The sequence below is a fragment of the Balaenoptera acutorostrata genome, chromosome 12, assembly GCF_949987535.1.
Source record: "Balaenoptera acutorostrata chromosome 12, mBalAcu1.1, whole genome shotgun sequence".
In the NCBI taxonomy this organism is placed as follows: domain Eukaryota; kingdom Metazoa; phylum Chordata; class Mammalia; order Artiodactyla; family Balaenopteridae; genus Balaenoptera; species Balaenoptera acutorostrata.
Window position 1 is genome coordinate 16,236,917 of NC_080075.1, and position 11,939 is coordinate 16,248,855.

Here is an 11,939-nt window from a genome sequence, read left to right on the forward strand (position 1 = left end):
TGCAAAATGTTAATAACAGGGGAAGCTATTTGGAGGAGGGAAATTATATGACAACTCTCTATACTTTCTGTTAAATTTTTCTATAAACCTTAAGCTGCTCTAAATAATAAAGTCAATTAAAAGAGTGAATTCAGAAATGTTTAACATCTTTTGGCAGCCCATGGTAAAGTCTCAATTCTGAGAATTACTTTCTTTAATAAGGTACTCTGTTCACTTTGCTGTACACCTGAAACTAATAAAACATTGTAAATCAACTATGCTCCAATAAAAAATTTTAAAAAATATGAGGTACTCGGAGAGTTTACCACAATATTCTTAAAATGTTGATGCCTAAGGATCAGGAAAACAATAGTTTTCTGATTCATTTTTGGAGGGGGAGATGCAGAAAGAAGATGGCTTTCTTTTTTTTTTTTTTTTTGTAAGGGCACACCCTCAAATTCAAACATACACACAGACCCCACACACTCACACATGCTCACATTGTCTAAGGAAACACTCCTTGTAGTTTTTTTGTTTTTGTTTTTGTTTTTTTTAGCTTTAACTTTTTTTTAAAAAAAAAACATCTTTATTGGGGTATAATTGCCTTACAATGGTGTGTTAGTTTCTGCTTTACAACAAAGTGGATCAGCTATACGTATAAATATGTTCCCATATCTCTTCCCTCTTGCATCTCCCTCCCTCCCACCCTCCCTATCCCACCGAAGATGGCTTTCTTGAAGTGGCTTTCTTGAAGTGGCTTTCTTGAGATGAGATGGAGCAAAACACTTAAAAAGATTGCTTGTTCCACATATATGCATTAATATATGATATTTGTTTTTCTCTTTCTGACTTACTTCACTCTGTATGACAGACTCTAGGTCCATCCACATCTCTACAAATGACCCAATTTTGTTCTTTTTATGGCTGAGTAATATTCCATTGTATATATGTACCACATCTTCTTTATCCATTAGATGAACCAATTTGCAGGGTAGGAATAGACACGCAGATGTAGAAAATGGACTTGTGGACATGGTGGGGAAGGGGGAAATGGGATGAACTGGGAGATTAGGATTGACATATATACACTACCATGTGTAAAATAGATAGCTAGTGGTAACCTGCTGTATAGCACAGGGAGCTCAGCTTGGTGCTCTGTGGTGACCTAGATGCGTGGGATGGTGGTGGGTGGGAGAGAGGTCCAAGAGGGAGGGGATATAGGTATACATATAGTTGATTCACTTTGTTGTACAGAAGAAACTAACACAACATTGTAAAGCAACTCTACCCCAATTAAAAACAAACAAACAAGATGAGTGGATAAAGAAGTGGTATATATAGACAATGGAATATTACTCAGCAACAAAAAAGAATGAAATCTTAAAAAGAAAAAAAGATCACTTGTTAAGGTAAAGAGAAACACTATTTTAGAATGCAGAGGGTACAGAAGATAATATGGAACTGAGTTGCTCTGAATAATAATGTAAAAGCTTTCTTTCACTTTGGGTGGAATGGTACCTCTGAGGTTAGAATGTGTCTTGGGTAATCGACCTAAGGTTGGTTGCGAGGTAAACTGGTTTTCTCTTCTTCTTGTCTCTCAAAGGTGTTAGGGGTTCCTAAAATCTAAAAACTGTAACAATGCTTGGATTTACTGTTCTTTTCCTTCCATGTACTTCCCTCTCATTATCTCAAGCCTCCTGCAAAGTCTTTTTTTAATGCCCCAGCTTGTTCTACCTGTGTTTGGGGAAACTCAAGGAAGTGTTTATATTGAGAGAAAACAGTCTGGAGAGAAGCCAGGCAGGGTAACAAAAAATGAGGACAGCTTTGGGAAGTATACAACCTTCCTGGAAGATCCCAATAATTCTGGGGAGAGAGCTAGGTACAATGCTGGGATTCCCTCAATCAAGCAGAGTGAGGCGTTAACCAATTGTTATCTGGACACTTGAGGGAAGGGTGAGCCCTGACAGATGGAGACAGTGGGGAGTGTCTGATTGCACTTACTTTTTTAGAAACACTCTTCATCCAGGTTTTAACATAAGGCATCCACTTCAGTTCTTCAGGATCCACAAACACCATCCCACATCTACTGACTGTTGCAGGAGAGGCAACCTTTAGATCTTGCACCTAAAATTGAAAAAGGTCTAACAGGAAATGGCTAACATGATACTTCCTTATTCCTCTAACTTCAACGTTAAGGAATCACACATTTAAAGTTTAAGTTAACACTGTAAGGCTTTGTGTGGAAGAGAATGGGGGAGCTATAAGTGATTAAAAATGGAGAAGGAAAGTTAAGTGAGGCATAAGGAGAAAAAAGAATATAGAAGGATACTGTCAAATCCTTATGGGAAGGTATAAGTATTTTTCCCTTCTTTTTGTTTTTCTTCTTATCTTTTTCATTCTTATATCCAATACCTAGCCTAATACCCAGGACATAGTAGGTATTCAATTAATGTTTGATGAATGAATACAGCAGGGGTGATATCTTCCATAATATTTTGTAGCTGTATTTGGCCCACGTTCCTTTTCCAATCCCATCACCAAATATTCATACCACAGAGGGATGATTTATTCATCTTAAAAAAATATATATATATATATTTACTGCCTCCAAAGGGAAAGAAACAAGTGTTGGGGAAGCTAGAATTTATTGTATTTCCTGTTTATAGAGAGACAGAAACATTTGAGAGACTTTGATTGTCAGAATGGACAATCTATTATAAAAGGACAATTTGGTAAATATTTAGTATGTAAACAAAACACCATGGTAGGCCTTACAGATAGTCAATGGTACATCAGTAAGAGAAAAAAATTAATGAGGGTATGCTAATCTAATGAACGATTTCACTCCACAGTAAGGAATATGCAATTTACCTCAAAAAGCATATGGATTTGAGGTGTGAGTTTAATCCTCTCACTGTTAGCCAGGCAAAGCATCTTGTTATCATCCAGGACTGTATTCATATTTTCAATCCAAAGAGCATCTACTGGCCCATCACTGATGATCCATTTATGGTCTTCTGAAGTATCATTCACAGCTGCTCGGACACTTAGTGCCATCAAACCATCTTTCCACTCTAAGGTTATGTTATTAACTTCACCATATAATTCACCCATTGTAATTGATTTAGGATTAAGAACATATGTTTTAACTGATTGGTAAAAGGGATTGTCTACACCAAGTTTTTGCAAATTCCCTAAAGTTTCTGCTAGTATTTGGTAAACTGTGGTCTTGCCACCTCCTGTTGGCCCTACTAACATAACACCATGCCTTACTAGCATGGTTTCATAGAACTGTATCACTTTTTTAACCATACATGTCTCAGGCTGAAGATTTTGTCTCTCCATGACATCTATAATTGTTGACTGCAATATACCATAATCGTGTTCTGGAATTTGGACTCCAGGAAAAAGGTCAGATATGATTCCACTGTAAAAAAAAAAAAAAAGTTAGGAACCACTGGTCATTAATATTTCCCCATGTTTGTTATAATTAATTTATTAAACGTTACTATGGGTCCTATTTTTCTCATTATCTTTGCTTCTGAACACACAGTACTAGATTATCCTATGTGTTACACCAGAATCTATCATTTCTCTGATATTGTGCATGTTTTTGTTTGTTTCTTGTACAGTAGACCAATGTTCTTAAGTATATTGGGAGCTTTTTGAGGAAGGGAATATTTCTTACGTTTTTGTATTATATATAGTATGTGGCATAGTACCAGACATATAGGTGACAAATTTAACAGTTTATTTTAAAAATTATATTTATATCTCAACTTTTCCCAAAAGCACTTATGTGTGCTTATAATCGTATATAAATATTCAGAAAAATAAGATGGAAATAGAAATAGAAAACTAGTACTACATAAAAAAGGGAGTAAAGGAAAAATGGACTTTTTCTGTAGGAAACAGTTAATATGGGATGGTTCTATGGGTAAAAAAGAAGCTAAACTCCCACCTTACACTACATAACACAAAAACATTTGAGAGGCAGTAAAGAACTTAATATAAAATGACAAGAAAAGTACAAGATGAGGGAGATCAAGGTGGTGAAGTAGGAGGATGCTGAGCTCATCTCCCTCCATGAACACATCAAAAATACATCTACATGTGGAGCAACTCTCACTGAAAACAAACTGGAGACTGGCAGAAAGACTCTTCTACAGCCACAACTATAAAGAAAGATCCACACAGAGTCAGGTAGGAAGGGAAGAGAAAGAGCGATTAGGTTGGTACCTGTGCCTGTTGAAGGGGACACACAAGAGGCAGGGAATTACATGGGCTTGGAGGTCCTCCCTGGGGAGTGAGGGGTTTGACCCACATTGGGCACTGCAGTCCTGGGGGCTGACACTTGGAAGACAAGTCCTCTTAGCTGGTTTGAAAGCCAGTGGGACTACCAGCAGAGCTGTAAGAAACCTAGACTACACTTGTGAGGGGTGTACACATGGTTGTTTACTCCCAAGAACAAGGGGGAGGAAACAGAATGAAACTGCCTGGGGCTCTGGCTGGTTTCCCACAACCCCCATCTCCCACCTTGTGCCCTGGCCCATGCTGAGCACCTGCTCCAGCACTGTTAGCCCTAGTGCAGCTCCCCACTAGGGTGAAGGCTGCTATTGCCAAGGAGAGTGTGCAGTTAGGGGGAAAGAGTGGGTTTGGACCCGGCACTGTATCTGAACAGGGCAAGGGAGGCTATTGCTGGAGCTTATGGAGGCATTGGATCGTGAGTGGCCTGGAACTCTGATGTGTTGGGATCACCCCAGTACTTGCCCCAGCCTGCACTTGGCATCCAGTCCGGCCCTTCTCACTCAGCACTGCTCCTCTAGAGTGAAGGTGCTGATGCTGGGAGGGGTAGATCACACACTTAGAGGGAATAGAACCAGCTCAGACCCAACCTCAGGGCTTCTGCTTCAGCACCTTGGGACCTGCCCCTGCCCTTCATAGGGCAGTGTTGACCACTGAGCATAGGACAAGCCCTGGTTCACACCTGACTCTGGCTCTAGCCCCTCCGTTTCCAGCCCCACTTCCCACCAGGGACTGCTGCCAGTACACCCTGGGGGAAGATGTGACCTGTGCTTACTTCAGATCCAGCTCTCCCACCAAAGCCACTGGGCACATTGCAGACTGCATATGGGGTCTTACATAAGGACACCCTTAAAAGACTGGGATAGGTAACTCTTTCACCTAATTTCATACAGACAGAGAAAGTTAAGCTAAACGAGAAGACCGAGGACTTTGTTTCAAATGAAAGAATAAGAAAAGAAATCTAAAATAACAACTAATGAAACAGAGATAGTTTATCAGATAAAGAGTTCAAAGTACTAGTGATAAGAATGCTAACTGAACTAGGGAAAAGAATAGATGAACACAGTGAGAATTATAATAAGGAACTAGAAAACCCAAATAAGGAAACAGATATCCAGGTACAGGAAGCACAGAGAGACTCAAACAAGATGAATCCAGAGACCCACACCAAGACATATGATTAAATGGCAAAAGTTACATATAAGGAGAGAATTCTAAAGGCAGCAAGAGGAAAACAAAGAATCACATACAAGAGAATTCCCTTAAGGCTATCAGCTGATTTTTCTGCAGAAACTTGCAGGCAGAAGGGAGTGGCATGTTATATTTAAAATGCTGAAAGTGCTTAACTACTTGCTGGGTAGAGTATCCTACAACCTAAGATACTCTACCCAGCAAGATTATCATTTGGAATTGAAGGAGAGATAAAGAACTTCTCAGAAAAGCAAAAACAAAAAGAGTTCATCAATACTAAACCTACCGTAAAAGAAATGTTAAAGGATCTTCTCTAAGTGGAAAAGAAAAGGCTAAAACAAGAAGTAAAAATTTGTAGGGAAGGAAAAATCCTACTAGTAAGGGCAATATATAGTTAAGGCTGTGGATCAATCACTTAAATAAGCTAGTACAAAAATTAAAAGACAAATTGTAAAATCAACTATATTACAGTAAACGTGAAGGGATAAACATGAAGATGTAAAATATGACATCAAAACCACAAAATGTGGGGGAGGGGAATAAAAAATGTAGATCTTTTAGAAGGTGTTTGAATTTAAATGGCTATCAGTTTAAAACAAGTAGATATAGTTATAGGTCAACATATATAAACAGCATGGTAACCAAAAATCAAAACTTACAATAGATACACAAAAACAAGAAAGAAAGGAACACAAGTATAACACTAAAGAAAATCATCAAACCACAAGGGAAGAAACAAAAAGAAGAAGAAAAGAACAGAGAAGAACTACAAAGCAACCATAAAACAAGTAATAAAATGGCAATAAGTACATAACAATTAATAATCACTTTAAATGTCAATGGACCAAATGCTTCAATATAAAAGATATAGGGTGGCTGATTGGATACAAAAACAAGACCCATCTATATGCTGCTTACAAGAGACTCACTTCAGAGCTAAAGACACACACAGACTGAAAGTTAGGGGATGGAAAAAGATGTTTCATGTAAATGGAAATGACAAGAAAGTTGGGGTAGCAATACTCAGGCAAAATAGACTTTAAAACAAAGTCTATAACAAGCAATATAGAAGAACATTATTAATGATAAAAGGGTCAATAAAAGAAGAGCAGGTTACACATTAACATATATGCACCCAATACAGGAGCACCTAAATATTCAAAGAGAATGTTAACAGATATAAAGGGAGGTATTGCCAATAATACAATAATAGTAGGGGATTTTAATACCTCACTTATATCAATGGACAGATCATCCAGACCAAAAAAAAAGAAGAAAAATCAACAAGGAAACAGTTGTCTTAAATGACACATTAGACCAGTTGGACTTATAGATATCTACAGGACACTCCATCCAAAAACAGCAGAATACACATTCTTTTCAAGTGCACATGCAATATTCTCCAAGATTGATCATGTGCTAGGCCACAAAAATAAGTTTCAACAAATTTAAGAGGACAGAAATTATATCAGGCATTTTTTTCTGATCACAATGGTATAAAACTAGAAATCAATTACAGGAAGAAAAATGGGAAAAACACTAACTCATGGAGACTAAACAACATGCTAATAAGAAAGCAATGGGTCAATGAAGAAATCAAAGAGGAAATCAGAAAATACCTTGAGGCAAATTAAAATAAAAAAAATAACTTTCCAAAATCTATGGGATACAACAAAAGCAGTTCTAAAGGGGAGGTTTATAGCGATACAGGCAAGAAAAATCTCAAATAAACAACCTAACCTACCATCTAAATAAATCAGAAAAAGGAGAAGAAACGAAGCCCAAAGTCAGCAGAAGGAAGGAAGTAATAAATATCAGAGAGGAAATAAATATAATTGAAAAACCAAACAAACAATAGAAAAGATCAATGAAACCAAGAGCTATTTCTTTCAAAAGATAAACAAAATTGATAAATCTTTAGCTAGGTTCACTAAGGAAGAAGATAGAGGAACCAAATAAACAAAATAAGAAATGAAAGAGAGGAATATACAACTGATTGCACAGAGATACAAAAAATCATAAGAGAATGCTATGAACAATTACAGGCCAACGAACTGGACAATGTAGAAGAAATGGATAAATTTCTAGAAACATATAATCTTCCAAGACAGAATCAGGATAAAATAGACAACATAAACAGACTGATCACTAGATGTGAAATTGAATCTGTAATTAAAAAAAAAAATCTTGCTACAAACAAAAGTCCAGGACCATATGGCTTCATGGGGGAATTCTATCAAACATACACAGAAGAGCTAATAGGTATCTTTCTCATACTATTCAAAAAAGTTGAAGAAGAGGGAACAGTCACAAATTCATTCTATGAGGCTACTATTACATGATACCAAAACTAGACAAAGACACTAAAATAAAAGAAAATCACAAGCCAATACTTCTGATAATATACATGCAAAAATTCTCAATGATACATCATTTTTTTGTTGTTGTTTTTTGTTTTGTTGTTGTTGTTTTTAACATCTTTATTGGAGTATAATTGCCTTACAGTGGTGTGTTAGTTTCTGCTTTATAACAATGATCAAGTTGGATTTATTCCAGGAAGGCAAGAATGGTTTGAAATTTGCAATTCAATCAATGTGATACACCATATTAACAAAAAAAGAGGAAGAATAAAAATCACATGATCATCTCAATAGCCACAGAAAAAGCATTTGACAAAATTCAAAATCCATTCACGATAAAAACTCTCAAGAAACGGGATATAGAGGGAACATATCTCAATATACTAAAAGCCATTTATGACAAACCCACAGCTAACATCATACTCAATGGTGAAAAGCTGAAAACTTTTATTTTAAAATCACAACAAGATAAGTATGCCCACTCATGCCACTTTTATTCAACATAGTATTGGAAGTCTTAGTCACAGCAATCAGATAAGAAATAGAAATAAAAGGAATCCAACGTAGAAAGAAGGAAGTAAAAATGTCACTTTCTGCAGATGACATAATATTATATATAGAAAAATCCTAAAGACATAACCAAAAATCTACTAGAGCTCATCGATGAATTTGGTAAAGTTGTAGGATACAAAATTCATATACAGAAACACGTTGCATTTCTATACACTAACAACAATCTATTGGAAAGAGAAATTAAGAAAACAATCCCATTTACAATCACATGAAAAAGAATAAAATATCTAGGAATAAACCTACCTAAGGAGGTAAAAGACCTGTACTCAGAAAACTATAAGAAACTAATGAAAGAAATTGAAGAAGAGGCAACAGATGAAAAGATATATCGTGTTCATGGATTAGGAGAATCAACATTGTTAAAATGACCATACTACCCCAAGGCAATCTATAGATTCGATGCAATCTCTCTCAAAATACCAATGCCATTTATTCACAGAAATAGAACAAATAGTTTTATGATTTGTATGGAAACACAAAAGGTCCCAAATAGCCAAAATAATCTTGAGAAAGAAGAAAAGACCCTGTAGGTATCACACGCTCTGACTTTAGATTATATTAAAAAACTACAATAATCAAAACAGTATTGTACCAGCACAAAAACAAACTCATAGATCAATGAAACAGAATAGAGATCTCAGAAATAAACCCACACACTTATGGTCAATTAATCTATGGCAAAGGAGGCAAGAATATACAATGGCAAAAGAGAGTCTCTTCAATAAGTGGTGCAGTGAAAACTGGACAGCTACATGTAAAACAATGAAATTAGAACATTTTCTCACACCATATAAAAAATGAACTCAAAATGGATTAAAGACATAAATGTAAGACTGGAAACCATTAAAATCCTAGAAGAAAACATAGGCAGTACACTCTCTAACATAAATTGTAGCAACATTTTTTGGATTTGTCTCTAAGGCAAAGGAAACAAAACCAAAAATAAACAAATGGGACCTACTTAAATTTAAAAGTTTTTGCACAGCAAAGGAAACCATCAACAAAATGAAAAGACAACCTACTGAATGGGAAAATATTTGCAAATGATGAGGGGTTAATATCCAAAATATATAAATAGCTCATACAACACAATATCAAACAAACAAACAACCCGATTAAAAAATGGGCAGAAGACCTGAATAGACATTTTTCCAAAGAAGACATACAGATAGCCAACTGGCACTGAAAATATGCTCAATATCACTAATCATCAGAGAAATGCAAATCTAAACCACAATGAGATATCACTTCACACCTGTCAGAATGGGAACCAACAAAAAGACCACAAAAAACAAATGTTGGCGAGGATGTGGAGAAAAGGGAACACTTCTATGTTCTTGGTGGGAAACTGGTGCAGCCACTATGGATAATAGTATGGAGGGTCCTTAAAAAACTAAAAATAGAGCTACCATATTATACAGCAATTCCACTCCTGGGTATAAATCCAAAGAAAATGAAAACACTAATTTGAAAAGCTGCATGTACCTCAATATTCACAGCAGTATTATTTACAATAACCAAGGGATGGAAGCAACCTAAGTGTCCACCAACAGATGGATGGATAAAGAAGATTTGGTATGTATATATGTTGGAATATTACTCAGCCATAAAAAGAATAAAATTTTTCCATTTGCAACAACATGGATAGATCTGGAGGGTATTATGCTTCGTGAAATAAGTCATACAGAGAAAGATAAATACCCTATGTTATCACTTATATATGGAATCTAAAAAAATAAAACAAACTAGTGAATATAACAAAAGAAATAGACTCACAGATATAGAGAACAAACTAGTGTTTATCAGTGGTGAGAGGGAAGTGGGGAGGGGCAAGATAGGAGTAGGGGATGAAGAAGTACAAACTACTATGTATAAAACAAATAAGCTACAAGGATATATTGTTCAGCACAAGGAATATAGCCAATATTTTATAATAAATTTAAATGGAGTATAATCTATAAAAATATTGAATCACTATGCTGTACACCTGAAACATACAATATTGTAAATCAACTATATGTCGATAAAAAAAAGAGCAAGGAAAAAAAGGTACTAGATGAAAATATAAGAGATTAACTTTACAACACTGTGTTAAGAAAGTCTACCTCAAAAAGATAAAAATTCTATAACTTTTAAAAAAGTTGATAAAGTGAAAAAATAAAAACAAGCAAAAATCAAACTTGTGTGAGGCAAAAGGCTTTAAACATAAACTTAAAGAGTGAATGATATACTTAGAGAATATTTCCAATTTTTATACCAGATAAAGTTTATGATTTCCCACAAATTGCTAAGTAAAAGCACAATAGAATAATGCTCTAAGAATAATAAATATAAATGAGTAATGAACATAAGAAATGATGCTCAGTGGTACTAATAATTAAAGTAATGTACATAAAATAGGCTACTATTTTGGTATCTCTCCCTCCAAAACATATAAAGGGATATGGGCATTTTCATAAAACTGTTTATATAAATGTAAAATGTCTTTGGAGGACATATTGATAGGATCTATCTAAATTTATAACGTCATACCACATGATCTAGGAAATGTACTTCCTAGAATCTCACTCATAGCAATATCATAATTGTGCAAACATAACTGTATAGAAATTTTCATCATGTTCTGACAAAAGTGAGTAGACACATGTTCTGGGTAAAGGGATCTGATAGTGGATAAAGGCAAAGAGAATCCCCAGCAAGGTCATAAATGGACATCCCAGGATGACAGATATGCACCAGGGGTAATGGGCAACCAGTGTAGATCAGAGAGGAGGACAAGGGCTCCAAGGAGACAAATTCGAGAGAATATTTTGTATGATCGAAGGTCGTTTTTGTTTTTGTTTTTAGGAGATTTATATTCTGGCAGAATTTGAAATGAATTAGTGATAGATTTATAGAAAAGTAGGTAAAAGGAATAAAAAACAAAAATTAAGATAATTAATATATGAAGGGAAGATGAAAAGCTAGATAATTTAATAACAAGGGAAAGATAGCACAGCTTTGGGTAATATTTATACCTCTATAATAAATTATGGAAATTCTGAATATTCAGCTCCAGTTATATTGTAACATGACTACACAGAGAGGACGGGTGGAGGGGGAGAGGTGCGTGTGCATATCCTCATCTCTCTGTTAGTAACTTAATAGATAACATCTAAAATGGAAAAGTCATGAGATGGCATAAACCTGGTACTAAAAAATATGGAGGCTGTTGTAGAGCAGAAACTAGCACACCATTGTAAAGCAATTATACTCCAATAAAGATGTTAAAAAAAAATATGGAGGGAAATAGGAAAGAACGAATGAATGAACTGAAAAATGATTGCCTTCGGGAAGTGGGACTTGGTGAAGGGCAGGGAACTGCTGTTTTTCATGAGAGTAACTTATAATGGCATTTTATTTTTAAAACCACATATATATATGACTTGGATAAACATAAAACTAAATAATAAAAGTAGAAATAGATAAAAGCAATCACATTTATTTGGGGGCCCAAATCTGCTTCTTTTGAGTCAGAAATTTCCCTTAGGT

At 35.4% G+C, this 11,939-nt stretch overlaps 1 protein-coding gene across 1 annotated transcript in view; it reads right to left on the reverse strand.

Annotated features, from left to right (window-relative positions):
• The window catches only part of DNAH6 (dynein axonemal heavy chain 6), a 304,153-nt gene that overhangs the window by 152,238 nt on the left and 139,976 nt on the right, over window positions 1-11,939 (reverse strand). Inside the window, exons 33-34 of the mRNA XM_057558258.1 lie at window positions 2,851-3,406; window positions 1,981-2,103 (exon numbers count right to left, since the gene is read on the reverse strand). Coding sequence (XP_057414241.1) covers window positions 1,981-2,103; window positions 2,851-3,406 — 679 coding nt within the window. The remainder of the gene's footprint in view (window positions 1-1,980; window positions 2,104-2,850; window positions 3,407-11,939) is intronic.